Source organism: Ursus maritimus, unplaced genomic scaffold, assembly GCF_017311325.1.
Source record: "Ursus maritimus isolate PB19 unplaced genomic scaffold, ASM1731132v1 scaffold_9, whole genome shotgun sequence".
NCBI classification, from domain to species: Eukaryota; Metazoa; Chordata; class Mammalia; order Carnivora; family Ursidae; genus Ursus; species Ursus maritimus.
The window spans coordinates 935717-953651 of NW_024427107.1; the positions used below are offsets into that span (position 1 = coordinate 935717).

General features: G+C 40.4%; 1 protein-coding gene across 1 annotated transcript in view; it reads right to left on the reverse strand.

Annotated features, from left to right (window-relative positions):
• Positions 1-17935, reverse strand: part of PRKDC (protein kinase, DNA-activated, catalytic subunit) — a 227419-nt gene that overhangs the window by 32284 nt on the left and 177200 nt on the right. The window contains exon 69 of the mRNA XM_008706669.2: positions 2924-3113. Coding sequence (XP_008704891.1) covers positions 2924-3113 — 190 coding nt within the window. The remainder of the gene's footprint in view (positions 1-2923; positions 3114-17935) is intronic.

The window sequence follows — 17935 nt, forward strand, 5'->3', positions numbered from 1 at the left end:
TCTGTTCTTCTACTCACTATGATCTGACTTCTGTTCCAGTGAAATGGTTCTTAATGAAGTCAGCACAAGCCTCCCCCCAACGCAAGGGCACTTTAGTCTCTGCACGCCTTTGCTCTCCTGGATAACAGGCACTGATGATTTCTGCCCCTCCCTGAGGGTTCAGCCTCTTGGTCATCCTCTAATGTCACCATCTGGTTTCAGCTCCTTTGTAGATACCTCTCCCTTTGGTCCTCCCAAAGCTGTAGGTCTGTTTTGGTGACTGGTCCTGGTCACCTTATCCAGTTCTGTGGCTTCAGTGACAGTCCATGAGCCACTTGCATTCAGATCTCTGTTGCAAGCACAGCTCTTTTTCTCCAGAACTTGAGATTTCTTATGTACAAATTATCTAACAGAAATCACAACTTGCTTGTCTTAAAGGCCTCACACATTCAACATGTCTTGAACTGAAAGCACCATCTGCCCCACAAACTGTTGTTCTTCCTGCATTCCCATCCACCCAGCTACACAGGCAGAAGCCTGGGGATACTACTTTCCCCTCCTGAACAGAACCAGTCAGTGTCTCAGCCATACCTCCTTTTTCTTGAACTTGTCCACTTATCTCCACTTCCTAGACTCTAACCTAGATTGGCTGCCCTTATCAATTACATGGACTAATACAGAAGCTGGGAAACCCTTTGCCCTTCCTCCAATTGTTTCTCCCAGTACAATCAGAACACTGTGTTATTTTTATTTTTTTAAATTTTTTATTATTTTATGTTAGTCACCTTACAGTATAGAACACTGTTTTAAAACTGTTTATCCAGGGTGCCTGGGTGGCTCGGTTGGTTAAGCGTCTGCCTTTGGCTCAGGTCATGATCCCAGGGTCCTGGGACTGAGTCCCACATTGGGCTGAGCAGGGGACAGTCTGCTTCTTCCTCTCCCTCTGCCTGTCCCCCCCGCTCGTGCTCTCTCTCACTTGCTCTCTCAAATAAATAAAATCTTAAAAAAAAATAAAATTGTTTATCTGGTCACCTCCATCCAGGCTTCCTGCACAAAGAAGCACAGCCATTAAGTAGGCGTTCAAATTCAACTGTCACTCCACTCAGGAAACCAAATGCCCAGGGTCATTCCTGAGTCTTATTATATGTTATTCCCGCCATCCTATTTCACCTTTCGGTTCCCAACTTAGATATGACCTCCAACTCCAGGAAGCTTTCTCTGTTCCCACAAGACTGAGTCAGGTGTCCTTCCCATGTGACTGTCCTTTAGTATTATCATACTATAATTGCTTGTCTACATATTTTATTCAACATGGTATCTCCAGTACCTAATGTTGTGCTTGGCAATGAAGAGGCAAAACTCAAATTTCAATTCTGCTACTTTTGAAGAGTTTTGAAGAGTATGGGCAGGTAACCTGAAATGCACTAAAATTTGTATGTAATCTTCAGACTGGAACCATTTTTTTCTCTTCACCTCCAGTATTACTGGTATTGACAGCTAACTCTATTTAGCCCTTATTTATTATCAAAAAAATTCCTAAGAAAAGCCAATGTGCTATCTGAAAAGTTTTTAGCGATCCTAGTGATTCTTACACATTTCTAAATAATGTACTTGTAGTTCATTTCCCTCCTCTCTCTCATTAGGACCCTCTCCACTTTGGAGAAGTTTGAGCAGCACTGGGTAGCATGTATTGTCTCTCCGTCTGGCCCAAGCACCCTAACTTTCTGCTAAGAAGTCATACACACCACTCCTTAGCCGTGTGCCTTGGAAGATGGCCCCAGCTGCAGTCAGAGCTAATGAAAAGGATTTTTTTTTTTTTCTGCAAGAAATAGAAAGTATCTCTAAATCCAAGAAAGTGTAGTATAGAGGAAGGAAGATATAAAACATCTACAGCCATTTCCAACTAAAAAGGGTGAGCCTGGAGCTGCCAGAGAGACTCCGTATGTAAGAATCTGAGGTCAAAATCAATATGGTAGAAGAGAGAACTGAGGGAGAGAAAGCAGGCCCTTGGTGATAATATTTCAGAGTATTTAAAAGCCAGATCTTCTAGACTTCTTTATTCACGGGAACTAATAGATTTCTTTTATTCACTTAGGCTGCTCTGCATCGGGTTTTCTGTTATTTGAAATATAAAAATTCCTAACTGACACAACACCCATCTCAAAGAAAAATCTACAAATGAGCATTTAAACTTACAAACAGAAATATTCATTATTTCTACTGGAATAACATACTTTACTTTATAACAGTAATCTATAAACATAGGGTCATTGAAAGAGTAAGCTCCCCCAGTATATTAAAATGTGACTTAATTACATGAAAAGTATGATTTAATATATTTAGTTTATATGCAACTTATAAGCAAAGTATACTTCTATCAAGAAAGGATATTATTATCAAATGACATATTTCCACAAAATAAACCTAAATATAATTTGTAACTAATTGGAAAGCACTGATTTTGTTAAACAAGATCAAACCTGACATTGGGTTTATTTTGTCTTTTAATAACAGAAAATAATTATTTTCTAATGATCAACAAGTACATAGTAAACTTTAGAGCTTTCTGGATAATTTAAAGTGTTTCTTCAAGTTTACTTTCTTTTAAAGAGGAAAAAAATACTAACTACTCAATTATCTTTAAGCTTCAGATTTTAAGGAAAAGCTAAGTTTAAAAAAAAAAACAGTTAATTTAGGGGTGCCTAGGTGGCTCAGTCATTAAGTGTCTGCCTTCGGCTCAGGGCGTAATCCCGGGGTCCTGGGATCGAGCCCCGCATCGGGCTCCCTGCTCCGCTAGGAGGCCTGCTTCTTCCTCCCCACTCCCCCTGCTTGTGTTCCCTCTCTCGCTGGCTGTCTCTGTCAAATAAATTAAAATCTTAAAAAAAAATAGTTAATTTAAGAAAATTGTGTGCTACAATAGAGGACCACAAATGTAAGTACCTACCTGCTTTCTTGCACTTTCTACCATCTTCATTTTCATGGAGAATATACAGTTCTTAATCAGAGAACAGACCTCTTCTCCCTGTGTCTGCACTTCCATCTTATCACTAGAATCTCCATCACCATCCATGGACATACTATGATCACCTGGAGGAATAGTAAGTTTCTCCTCTATTTTGCTGAGAAAGAAACATCTACACAAAACAAAGAAAAATGAAAGTTAATGCCAGAGACTCATGAAAGAAATCTTTGACATATAGGAAGCTACTGGATGGCATTTACAGACAGAAATTCTACAGTTATTAAATTTTTGCCCATTTCTGGAGGCACCTGGGTGGCTCAGTCAGTTGAGAATCCGACTGGATTTTAGCTCAGGTCATGATCTCAGGGTTGTGAGATCAAGCCCTGTGTCAGGCTCTGCACTGAATGCGGAATCTGCTTGAGATGCTCTCTTTCCCTTTCCCTCTGACCCTCTCCCAACTCCTCACACACTCTCTAAGTAAATAAATTTAAAAAAATTTTTTGCTCATTTTTTAGACTGTAAATGTACACTCTAGGTACCAGATTCAATATCCATTTTTAATTAACCAACTCTTTAAAAGATATTTTTCTAGATATCATTTATTGCCTACACCTTCATAAAATAAAGCATTTAAATGCACAATGTTCTCTCTTAATGAATGAGTGACATGCCCTATGTTGGGTCAGAAGCCATTTCTCTTTTCGTATCTCCTAATCTAAGGTCCTACCCCCAAAGGTGAAACATGTAAAGCAGCAAACAGGTTATAATCACTGGGGATATGAAAATATAAGGCAGTATTGCTATAAGATTATTTGTATTTGTATTATAATTTACATATCTGACTGTTCTAGTGATTTCATTTTCATTATTTTCATGTCAGTACCACTGACAAGGACCCTAATGTAAAAGCCATCCCTGACTAATATCAACTAAGTTTTTGTTCATCCAGTGACTAATTTCCATTTTCTTAGAAACACTGTGGCCAGATAGACTAGCATGTCCCATACAACTCTTTCTTTTGTTTTGTTGTTGTTATTCCCAAGACACAAGCCTCCTTAGTCATCTATCTGCCTCTGTGTTCCTAGCCACCTACCCAAAACAGGAGCACCCCCTCCCTCCCAAGAGCTGCTGCTGTTTTTTAAGCTTTCGCTGGTTTTAGTTAATAGAATAAACAAGCAAAAGTGGTGTAAGATAGGTACTTGATAAATATTTCAGGAAATAATTATGAATCATACGTTGAAACATAAATGTTACACTACCAGTATGAGTAAAGTGCCCTGGGCTCACAGAAATAGGAAGGGGCAAGAAGGTGAGGTGGATTAGTTTTCACAAAGTGAAAGACTTTTTCCTGGGCTTTGAAAAATGCATTCAATTTCAAGTAGTAGAGGAGGTAACGAAGTTCTAGATAGAAGAAACAAATTAAACAAACAGAGAACTGGTACAGTGTATGACATGTTCTTGTATCACACTGAGGAGGATGGAGCCAGGAAGAGAACCATCTTTCCAAAAATAACAGAGTTCTCGCTCTTACATGTTAGTGTACGCATCCTACAGCCCATCCTTCTGCTAACTAACACTCTGGATAAAATACCAAATACAACCACCTGAGATCGCTGAGAGTGAATACAAGATGACAGACTGTTATATGCAGGGAGGCCAAAGGTGGGAGAAGGAACTGCCGTTAAGATGAATTTTTGGTTTTCTCTTTCTTTTTCCAGTTTTTGCTGGAAGGGGGGATGAGGATAACCATGGCTGATAAGGGGTATGGTAGCCAGAGTGAGTAAGATTCCAACAGGAACCCTGCTGTATTGTGCCCGGAGAAACCTAAGAAGGGAACCTAGGCAGACCAAAGCTTGTAGTGGGAATCCTGGAAGGGAGAGAGCTGAAGTGGCCCTCTAATTCTATATATGAAAAGTTTCAGCCTGTCTCCTGAAAAATGAATGTGCAGGACTGACTGGAAACAGTGAAGGAAAGGCTTGAGTTCTGAAATGAGATATAAATCAAGAAGACAGAGTCTACTGTCCAAATCTAACTGGGCTGACTGCTTGCTAAAGCAATATTTCCTGAGAATTAAAATAGAGCTCAGAGTCTACACAATATCAATTTCTAAGATCCAAAATTACTTGATATACAAAGAACCAGGAAAATGTATCAATTCTTGGTAGAAAAGACAGCCAACAAATTCAACTCTGAGATGACCCATATGCTGGAATGATCATAAAGGACGTTAAAGCGGCTATTTTTTCTTAAAGCAGCTATTTTTTAAAAGATTTTATTCATTTCAGAAAGAGAGCAAGTGACCGAGCGGGGAGGGGTGGGGAGTGGTAGAGGTAGAGGGAAAAGGACAAGCAGACTCCACAGTGGGTGCAGAGCCTGATGTAGGGCTTGATCTCACAAACCTGAGATCATGACCTGAGCTGAAACCAAGAGTCAGACGCTTAACCAGCTGAGCCACCCAGGCACCCCAAGCATCTATTTTAACAATGCTCCAAGAGGTCAGAAAAATAACATGAAATAACGGTAAGGCAGTTATCTTGGTAGAAAAAAGTAAGTATTAAAAAAGCCAAATGGGAATTTTACAACCAAAAATATATACTAATTAATAAAAAATTCACTACATAAAGAGAAATTAAGACAACAGAGGAAAATGATAGTGATCTTGAAGCTAGTTCAATAGAAATGAGCTAATCTGAAGAATAAAGAAAAAAAAGACAATAAAAATGAACAGAGCTTCAGGGACCTGTGTGGGACAATGTTGAAAAGTCTAATATATGTATAATCGGCACCCCACAAAGACAAAAAATTGGGGCAAAAATATTTGATGAAACAACAACAGAATATTCCCCAAATTTGGTGACATAAATGTACAGAATTGAGAAGCTCAGTGAACCTTAAGCAGGTAACTTCAAAGGAAACTACACCTAAACACTATCATAATCAAACTGCTGATAACCAATGATAAAAAGAAATCCTGAAACCAAAGAGTATTATAGATTACATACAGGGGAACAACAACTTGAATAATCATGACTTTCTCTTCAGAAACATAGAGGCCAATGATACTGCTGAGGAGGAAGGGGGATCCACCCAGAATTGTATATCCACAGAGAATATTCTTCAGGAAACACAGTGAAATAAAGACATCTTCAGATAGAGGAAAACTAAGAGAATTCATCAAAGGCAGACCTAAACTACAAGAATTGCTTAAAGGAAAATTTTCCGCTAAAGGTAAATTAGATACCAGAGGAAAACTAGGTTCTTTACAAACAAATAATCAGCATCAGAAATAGTAAGTATAAAATGACTTTTTGTCTCCTAAGTTCTTTCAAATATGTATGATTGTTTAAGGCAAAAATATAATATTATCTATTAGTGTTTTCACTCTATGCTACATCATACTTTATTTCGACATATAATGATAAAAGGGACATTTCATCAGGAAGACCTAGCAATTATTGATGTGTATATGCCTAGTAACAAAGTTCAAAATACAGTAAGTAAAAATAGACAGAATTAAAGAGAAAAACAGACAATTCCACAATCAAAGTAAGAGATTCTGAAATCTCTACCTATCTCAGCAGCTGATGGGATAGACAAAAAAATCAAGACATAGAGTTCTGAAAAATACCATCAACCACCTTGATCTAACTGAAATTTATAAACATTACGTCTAAGAACTGAATAAGATACAGGACTTTCAAGTACAAATAGTATATTTACTAAAACAGACCATATGGTAAACTGTAAAACAAGTCTCAATAAATTTTAAAAAGCTAACACCATACCGAGTGCGTTTTGTGACCACTGTGGAATTAATTTAGAAATCAATAATACGAGAAACAAAAAAACTCACCTATTTGGAAATTAAACAAAGCACTTATAACTATTTCAAGGATAAAAAATGAAATCACATGAAAATTAGAAAATATATTTTTTAAGATTTTATTTATTTATTTATTTAATGATTGAGTTCCAGTTTCAAAGCACTGTGGTCTAAGAACATGCAGGGAATAATCTCAGTCTTTTGGTATCGGTTGAGACTTGATTTGTTACCCAGTACACGGTCTATTCTGGAGAAAGTTCCATATGCATTTGAAAAGAATGAGTATTCTATTGTTTTAGGGTGGAATGTTCTGTATATATCTATGAAGGCCATCTGGTCCAGTGTGTCACTCAAATCCCTTGTTTCTTTGTTGATTTTCTGCTTAGATGATCTGTATATTGCTAAGAGTGGGGTTTTGAGATCCCCTACTATTAACATATTATTATCTATATGTCTCTTTATTTTGGCTAACAGTTGGCTTATGTAGTTGGCTGCTCCCATGTTGGGGGCATAGATATTTATAATTGTTAGATCCTCTTGTTGGATAGACCCTTTAAGAATGATATAGTGTCCTTCTGTATCTCTAACTACAGTATTTAGCTTAAAATCTAATTTGTCTGATATGAGAATTGCTACCCCAGCTTTCTTTTGAGGTCCGCTAGCATGAAAAATGGTTCTCCATCCCCTCATTTTCAGTCTGGAGGTATCCTTCAGTTCAAAATGACTCTCTTGTAGACAGCATATGGATGGGTCATGTCTTTTTACCCAATCTGCAACCCCGTGACATTTCATGGGAGCATTTAGGCCATTCACGTTGAAAGTGATCATTGAGAGATATGATTTTAATGTCATCATGTTGCCTGTGAAGTCCTTGTTTCTATAGATTGTCTCTGTAAATTTCTGTTCCAAATCACTCTTGGGGTCTTTTCCCTTTTATAGAACTCCCCCCCTCCCCAATATTTCTTGTAGGGCTGGCTTGGTGGTCACATATTCTTCCCGTTTCTGCCGGTCTTGGTCCTTGTCTCTACATCCATTCTAAATGACAGCCTTACTGGATACAGTGTCGCTGGCTATATATTCTTCTCATTTAGTACCCTGAATATGTCTTGCCAGCCCTTTCTGGCTTGCCAGGTCTCTGTGGACAGGTCTGACGTTATTCTGATGTTCCTCCCTCTCTACATAAGAAATCTCTTTCCCCTCGCCGCTTTCAAGACTGTTTCCTTGGATCTAAGATTTGCAAATTGTACTATTATATGTCATGGTGTTGGTCTGTTCTCATTGATCTTGGGAGGGGCCCTCTCTGCCGCTTGGACATGAATGCTTGTTTCCTTCTATTTGGGGAAGTTCTCAGCTACGATTTACTCAAATATATCTTCTAGACCTCTTTCTTTCTCCACCCCTTGGGGATCCCAATAATTCTGATATTGGAACATTTCATGGAGTCAGTAATCTATCTCAGTTTGATGCCTTGAAATTTAATTTGTTTTTCCCATGTCACCTCATTTTCCTTCTTTTCTAGCATATCCTCTAACTCACTGATTCATTCTTCTGCCTCATTTACCCTGGCAGTCAGAGCATCCAGTTTAGACTGCATTTCATTCATAGCATTTAAGTTCGACCTGATTAGATCTCATTTCTGCCCTTAGAGATTCTATATTTTCATTAGCATTTTTCTCAAGCCTAGGTATCGCCTTGAGAATTGTAACTCTGAAGTCCATTTCTGACATCTTGGTTATATCCATATCCATTAGGTCTGCGGCAGAGGCCAGAGTCTCTGATTTCTTCTTTTGTTGGGGGTTCCTCCTCCTAGTCATTCTGTTGAGGAGTGGTTGTGGGAATGTACAGAGTCCAAATTATTGACCAAAACTCATGTAAGATGCACCTGTTTTATAGGGAATTTAGGGATGTGGGCTTCTTGATTTTTCAGCCTGCCTTCTGGGGGAGGGGCCTGCCGTGCTGATATTCAGGCAACCCTGTTTGGGCAGAGCTGCCCTGCCCCCTGTGTGTGTGGGGGAAGGGGTCAGTGAAAACCGTTTTTGGGGAGCTTTTGTTCTCTGGCAGCTTTCTGTGTCTCTTCTGAGAGTCAGAGTAGAAGTAACTGTATCCAAACCTCTGTCTCAGAACAGAGAAATTGCAGTCTGCTATTCACTGAGCTCTCAAGGCCATACGGACACTATTTGTGCTGCTAAAATCCCCCAGCATCCTGGGTTCTGCACCCCACAAGCAGCTCTCCCAGCCCTTGCTCCCAGGGCTGGGCACATCTCTGCCCTTTGTGCTTCTAAAACTGCCAGCTGGCCCCAGTTCATGTGTGCCCCCACAGCTCCAGGTTTCAGTTTGGGGGGCTGCCCTAAAGTCCTTTCCCCGCTGCTACTGGTCTATGAGTCTGTGCCCCATCCCCAGCATGGGAAGCTTTTGCCTTCCCAGTGCAAGAGCAGAGAGGCTCCCTTCCCCTTCCATTTATCTTCAGATATCTGCCTGTAGAATCTCAGCTCCCTGGTTCGTATCTCGAGACCAACTGCCAGAGATGTTCTGTTTGTAGAGATCCAGACATGTCTTCTTACATCTCAGGCTGATTTTGTGGGTGTTCAGAATGGTCTGGTAGATATTCAACTCAATTCAAGGAAGCAGTTGAAATAGGGTCCCCTACTCCTCTGTCATCTTTCCCCTCCTCATATCTCCTTATTTATTTATTTTAGAGCACATGTGCAAGTTGGGTGGGTCAGAGGGAGAGGGAAAGAATCTCAAGCAGACTCTCCGCTGAGTGCAAGGCCTGACATGGGGCTTGATCCCAAGACCTGAGCTGAAACCAAGAGTCAGATGCTCAACCGAGCCACCCAGAAGCCCCAGAGAATTAGAAAATATTTTAAACTAAATGATAATGTAAATACTATGTATCAAAACATGCAGTATGCAGCTGAAGCAGAGCTTAGAGGGACGCATGTAACTTTAAATGTTTATATTAGGGGAGAAAAGTACAAAATCAACCATCAAAGTTTCCACCTTAAGAAAGTAAAAAAAGAAGAGCAAAGTAAGTCAAAAGTAAGTTGAAAGAAGAAAGTACTAAAGATGAGACCGGAAATCAATGAAATAGAACACAGATATTAAAGAAAATTAGCAAAGTTAAAAGCTGGTCCTTTAAGAAGACCAACAGAATCGACAAACCTCTAGCAAGACAGTTCAAGAAAAAAACAAAGAACACAAATCACCAATATCAGGAGTGAAAAAGGGGTTCCTACCACAGATACTGCAAGTAATAAAAAATTAAGGGAATAATATGAGCAACTTTATGTGAACAATTTGACAAATGAAATAGAAAAATATATTGAAAAATACAATTTAATAAAATGATGCAAAAAGAAATATAAAATTTAAATATTGTCTACTGAAAAAATTAGATGCATTATCAAAAATCTTCCCCAAAGGAAAAATATAGGTCCATATAATGTCTCAATGGTGAATTCTATCAAATATTCACGTAAGAAAAAAGAAGGATCTTACATAAACTTTTTTCAAGGAAGAGAGAAAGGAAGATGTCCAACTTATTTTATAAACCTAATACCAAAACCTGACAAAGACATCATAAAAAAGAAAACTACAAACCAATATCCCACTTGAATATAGACACTAAAATTCTTAACAAAATGATAGCAAATCTAAGATTATATAAAAAGGATCAGTGTAACCACACAATTACCCTCAAAATGCAACATTTGGAGCCGCTGCATTTGGGCGCCAGGAAGCGGTAGCCACCTGCACGGGGGAAGGGGCGGACTCACGGACCGGCACCCGCGAGAGAACAGACTGAGACCGTGAGCCCGGGAATGCACGCGAACAAACTGAAACGGAGCTCCGGTGCGCTCACTGGAACCAGAATGAGACCAGGAGCTCCGGAGCACGCGGGGGGCGGCTAGTGGCTGGCGGTGTTAGAAACACAAAGGACAGAGACGTGCCGGCCCTGGAAGTGAGGGCTGGGACGCCGGGTGTGGAGTACACATCCCGGGATGCTGCAGAGTTGAGCAGCACCAACAGAAACAGAGTTAAAGTGGCCAGAACATCAGTGGAGAACGATCCGCGATCCCTCTGTTCTGAGACAAAGGCTGAGATTGGGCCACTGCTCCTCTGACTCTCAGAAGAGGCACAGCAAATCGCCAGGAAAAGCCGCCAGAGAACAAAAGCCTGGAAATACCGGCTCACAGTGTGCCCACCCCCATCCCCCTCGCAGGGGACACGGACACTCTACCCAAACAGGGGTGCCTGAGTATCGGCACAGCAGGCCCCTCCCCCAGAAGGCAAGCTGAAAAATCAAGAAGCCCACATTCCTAAGGTCCCTATAAAACAAGGGAACACTGCCTGGGTCCTGGTCAATAATTTGGGCTCTGGACAACCCCGCAACCTCTCCTCATCAGAATGACGAGAAGGAGAAATTCCCTGGAGCAAAGAAAAGACAATGAGTCTGTGGCCTCTGCCACAGAACTGATGGATATGGATATAACCAAATTATCAGAAATGGAGTTCAGAGTAACAATGGTCAAGATGATGTGTAGACTTGAAAAAAGTATTAACGAAAATGTTAATGACAATATAAAATCTCTAATGGCGGAAATGAGAGCCAATGTGGCAGAAATTAAAAATTCTATGAGCCAAATGCAGTCAAAACTAGATGCTCTGACGGCCAGGTTGAATGAGACAGAAGAACGTATCAGCAAATTGGAGGATGACTTAGTAGAAGAGAAAGCTAAAACAGAATCTGGGTTAAAAAAAATCCATTATCAAGAATATAGGTTACGGGAGATTACTGACTCAATGAAACGTTCCAATGTCAGAATCATCGGCATCCCCGAGGGGGTGGAGAAAAACAGAGGTCTAGAAGAGATATTTGAACAAATTGTAGCTGAAAACTTCCCTATCCTAGCAAGGGAAACAAGCATTCGTGTCCAAGAGGCAGAGAGGACCCCTCCCAAGCTCAACCACGACAAACCTACACCACGTCACATCATAGTGCATATCGCAAATATTAGATCCAAGGATACAGTATCGAAAGCAGCCAGGGCAAAGAAATTTCTCATGTACCAAGGCAAAGGTATCAGAATTATGTCAGACCTGTCTACACAAACCTGGAATGAGAGAAAGGGTTGGGTGGGGGGCATTTTTAAACCTCTTTCAGAGAAAAACATGCAGCCAAGGATCATTTATCCAGCAAGGCTGTCATTCAGAATTGATGGAGAAATAAAGACCTTCCAGAATCGCCAGTCATTGACCAATTTCGGAACCACGAAACCAGCCCTACAGGAGATATTATGGGGGGTTCTATAAAGGAAAAAAGGCCCCAAGAGTGATACAGAACAGAAAGTCACAATCTATAGAAACAAAGACTTTACGGGCAACGTGGCATCATTAAAATCATATCTCTAATAATCAGTCTCAGTATAAATGGCCGAACTGCCCCCATAAACGCCACAGGGTTGCAGATTGGATAAAAAGACATGACCCATCCATTTGCTGTCTACAAGAGACTCATTTTGAACCTAAAGATACATTCAAACTGAAAGTAAAGGGATGGAATACCATCTTTCACACCAATGGACCTCAAAAGAAAGCTGGGGTAGCAATTCTCATATCAGACAGATTGTATTTTAAACTAAAGACTATAGTTAGAGACACAGAAGGGCACTATATTATTCTTAAAGGATGTATCCAACAAGTGGATATGACAATTATAAATATATATGCCCCCAACAGGGGAGCAGCAAGATACACAAGCCAACTCTTATCTACAGTAAAGAGACATATAGATAAAAATACACTAATAGTAGGGGACCTCAACAGTCCACTATCAGCAATAAAAAGATCACCTAAGCAAGAAATCAGCAAAGAAACAAGAGCTTTGAATGCCATACTCGACGAGTTGGACCTCATAGATATATATAGAACACTACACCCCAGAACCAAAGAATACTCATTCTATTCTAATGCCCATGGAACTTTCTCAAGAATAGACCATGTTCTGGGTCACAAAACAGGTCTCAACCGATACCAAAAGACTGAAATTATACCTTGCATATTCTCAGACCACAACGCTTTGAAATTGGAACTCAACCACAAGGAAAAATTTGGAAGAAATGCAAACACTTGGAGACTAAAAACCACCCTGCTCAGGAATGACTCGATAAACCAGGAAATCAAAAATCAATTTAAACAATTTATGGAAACCAACGAGAATGAAAACGCAATGGTCCAAAACCTATGGGATACTGCAAAGGCAGTCCTAAGGGGAAAATACATAGCCACCCAAGCCTCACTCAAAAGAATAGAAAAATCTAAAATGCAATTTTTATATTCTCATCTCAAGAAATGGAACAGCAACAGAGGGACAGGCCTAATCCACGCACAAGGAACCAGTTGACAAAGATTAGAACAGAAATCAATGAATTAGAAACCAGGAGTACAGTAGAGCAGATCAACAAAACTAGAAGCTGGTTCTTTGAAAGAATTAATAAATTCACAGAGCACTGGCAAGACTTATCCAAAAGAATAGAGAAAGGACCCAAATTAATAAAATTATGAATGAAAAAGGAGAGGTCACAACCAACACCAATGAAATTGGAAGGATTATTAGAAACTTTTATCAATAGCTTTATGCCAATATATTAAGCAATGTGGAAGAGATGGAGGACTTCCTGGAAACCTATAAACTACCAAGACTGAAACAGGAAGAAATTGATTTTTTAAACAGATTGAAACAGTGATAAACAACCTTCCAAAAAACAAAACTACAGGCCCAGACGGTTTTCCTGGGGAATTCTACCAAACATTCAAAGAAGAAATAATACCTATTCTCCTAGAGCTATTTCAAAAAATAGAAACAGAAGGACAGCTACCAAACTCATTCTATGAGGCCAATATTACCTTGATCCCCAAACCAGGCAAAGACCCCCTCAAAAAGGAGAATTACAGACCAATTTCCCTAATGAATATGGATGCCAAAATCCTCAACAAGATACTTGCTAATAGAATCCAACAGTACATTAAAAGGATTATCCATCACGATCAAGTGGGATTCATCCCTGGGATGCAAGTGAGGTTCAACATTTGCCAATCAATCAGCGTGATACATCATATCAACAAGAAAAGACTCAGGAACCATATGATCCTCTCAATGGATGCAGAAAAAGCATTTGACAAAATACAGCATACCATTCAAATCAAAACCACACTGAGATACCTAACCTTACACCAGTTAGAATGGCAAAAATTGACAAGGCAAGAAACAACAATTGTTGGAGAGGATGTGGAGAAAGGGGATCCCTCCTACATTGTTGGTGGGAATGCAAGTTGGTACAGCCACTCTGGAAAACAGTGTGGAGGTCCCTTAAAAAGTTAAAAAAATTGAGCTACCCTATGACCCAGCCATTGCACTACTGGGTATTTACCCCAAAGATACAGACGTAGTGAAGAGAAGGGCCATATGCACCCCAATGTTCATAGCAGCATTGTCCACAATAGCTAAATCGTGGAAGGAACCGAGATGCCCTTCAACAGATGGCTGGATTAAGAAGATGTGGTCCATATATACAATGGAATATTACTCAGCTATCAAAAAGAACGATTTCTCAACATTTGCTGCAACATGGACGGCACTGGAGGAGATAATGCTAAGTGAAATAAGTCAAGCAGAGAAAGACAATTATCATATGATTTCTCTCATCTATGGAACATAAGAACTAGGAAGATCAGTAGGGGAAGGTAGGGATAAAGAAAGGGGGGGTAATCAGAAGGGGGAATGAAGCATGAGAGACTATGGACTCTGAGAAACAAACTGAGGGCTTCAGAGGGGGGTGGGGGAATGGGATAGGCAGGTGATGGGTAGTAAGGAGGGCACGTATTGCATGGAGCACTGGGTGTTATACGCAACTAATAAATCATCAAACGTTACATCAAAAACCAGGGATGTACTGTATGGTGACTAACATAATACAATAAAAAAACATTTAAAAAATGCAACATTTGTTTCACATTCAAAAATCAGTCAATGTAACAAACTATGAGGAGTGATGTCATCAAGATGGTGACATAGGTCATTCCTGACTTCAATCTCCCTCACAAAGCAGAAACAAAAACAAAAAGACAAACAAAATAAAACAAAACCAACTAACTACTATTCATGGAGAAGACAACATTGATAAAATCTTAGAACAGATGGGTAAGCTTGAAACACCACAGAGACTCAGACAGATCATATAAGAAGAGAAAAAGGAGCAGCTACTGTGTGACTGCATGGTCCCCACCTCAGGATGGGACAGTACCACACCAAGGCCCTGCCCCCACGTCTGAAGTTTTTCCAGTAGGAAAAAAAGAGCCCGAGATGGATGACTAGTTACCCCAGTGCTGTGGATTGCAAATCACGAAGCCCGCTTGGGTCTTATCTCACAGGGATCAGGAGGGAACCTACAGCAGGGCTTGACTGACTGGGGATCAGACTGTGACAGAAAGGGGGGTTGGGCTTACAGCATCCAGCACTCAGATCTTGGCGGACTGAGTTCCTACTCAATAGCAGTGCCCAAGTAGAAATTCTAACCAGTGGCTTGGCTTACGTGCAGAGCCCATACAGTGACCCAGTCTGAGTAGGGAAGGAGGCAGGGCGCAGGTCTGCCTGATGTTAGACCCCAAACAACAAGCCACTCTGCCTGGGAAGGGAAGCTAATCCATAGCTCCACCTACTGTTTCTGAGTGTCACTCTTGGTCCTGTCCTGCCTGACCATGAAACTTGATTGCAGCACCTGGGAAGCTGCTTAACCCAGCAGCACTTGAGCAGAAAGTCCTGCCTGTTTATAGAGCCAACCGCCCCTTCTGTCACACAGTTCTGCCTAATTTGCTTCCCAAACAAGAGCCTTGCCTGCTTTGGTATCTGTTCTGTGTCCCCCACCCAGGCAGGGAAGCTAATTAGTAGCCCCACCCACTGTTGAATACAGCCTCCAACCCTGCCAATCAAGAAACTTAACCAGAGTTTCTGGGAATCTGTGCAGCCAACCCTGCAACTCCTATGAAATTGGCACTTGAATGGAGAGCCGGACCAGAAGGCTTATGCCTACAGAGCCAATATGGTGACCCCATCTGACCAGAGAGCTTGGTGCACAGTTCTGCCTGATTTGGTCTCCTCAACAAAGAGTCCTGCAAGCTCTAAGGGCCTGTTCTGCAGTCCCAACCAGACAAGGAAGAGAATGTATAGCCCCATCGCTGCTTAATACAGCCTCCAGCCTAACCAGAGCTGGCCAGGAAACCTAACCAGGTCTCCCAGGAATCTGCACAGTCCACCCTGCAACTGTGACTAATGATATCATGTATGGTGACTAACATAACATAATAAAAAATTACTATAAAAACAACAACAACAAAGATCAAGCATTTAAACACAGTTAAAAAAAAAAAAAATGGTTCCCAAACAAGAAACTTGCCCATCTTGGGGTTTGTATAATGGCCCTGCATGGGCGGGGAAACTCATTTGTTTAAACCTACTACTGAACAGAATCTTCAGCTTGCCTGCCATCGGAATCTATCCAGAGTACACAGGAAGCTGTGTGCCCATCCCATAGTTCCACTTATAGTACCCGAGCAAAGAGAAAAGCCAGTACTTCTCCCTCCCTGCAGAGCAAAACATGGCCCACTCTGGCAGCAAAATGCAGTGTTCATCCCTGCCTGATTTGGGCCCCCAAACAAGGCTCTGCTGGCCTTGGGGCCAATCTGCTGTCCCACCTCAGGGCAAGAGGAAGCTAATTCAGAGCCCTGCCCACTGCTGAGAATAGTACCTAGTCCTGACTCTCTAGAAGACTGACCAGAGAATAGAGGAAACTGCAGAGACCATCCTACAGCTGCACTTCAGCAGGGAAACAAGTCAGCAGTTCTTTTCAGTTGTTTGCAGCCAGGGGCAACCACCCCACCCCAACCTTCGAACTTTGGCAGTGACCTCACACTAAGATATATCCTAAAATAATCCCCACCTGCTCAAGGATGCTACCAGCTGACACATCCAGAACCCCAAGCTGAATTGACTGGTGAAGGACTGTTTCTGTCAAAGCAAACGTGTAAAGTCTGGAGGGGGAGACAACTTACTCAAATTGCAGACACCAATGTAAGGAATCAGGATCATGAAAGATTAGGTAAACATGACACCACCAAAGGAAAATAATAAAGCTATAATAAATGACCCTAAGGATATGGAGATGTATGAACTGTCAGAAAAAGAATTCAGAATAATACTTTCATAGAAATTTAGTGAACTACAAGAACACAGCAATAGTCAACTAAACAAAATTAGGAAAACAATGCATGAACAAAATGAGAAGTTCAACAACCATAAAAATAGAAACCATAAATAGAAACTATAAAACAAAACAAAAACCAAAATAGAGACCATAAAACAAAAAAATAGAAACCATAAAACAAAACAAAAATAGAAAAATAGAAACTGGGGCGCCTGGGTGGCACAGCAGTTAAGTGTCTGCCTTCGGCTCAGGGCATGATCCTGGCGTTATGGGATCGAGCCCCACATCAGGTTCTTCCACTGTGAGCCTGCTTCTTCCTCTCCCACTCCCCCTGCTTGTGTTCCCTCTCTCGCTGGCTGTCTCTATCTCTGTCGAATAAATAAATAAAATCTTTAAAAAAAAAAAAATAGAAACCATAAAACAAAACAAAACAAATCAAGTATATGTTATATATTATATACAATATATATATAAATTATAAATATATTATATATAATATATAAATATATTATGTATTATTATATATATAATTATGTATATATTTAAATATTTAAATATATATATATATATATATATATATGAAAGGGACATAAAGTATATTTAAAACAATAATGGCTGAAAACTTCTCACAAACCTGGGCAGAGAAATGGATTTCCAGATCCATGAGGCTCAAGGGACCCCAAATAGACTGAATCCAAACAGGGCTACACCAAGACACATAATTAAATTGTCAAAAGTCAAAGACAGACTTTCTTTTTTTTTTTTTTTTTTTTTTTAAAGATTTTATTTATTTATTTGACAGAGAGAGACAGCCAGCGAGAGAGGGAACACAGCAGGGGGAGTGGGAGAGGAAGAAGCAGGCTCATAGCGGAGGAGCCTGATGTGGGACTCGATCCCGGTACGCCAGGATCA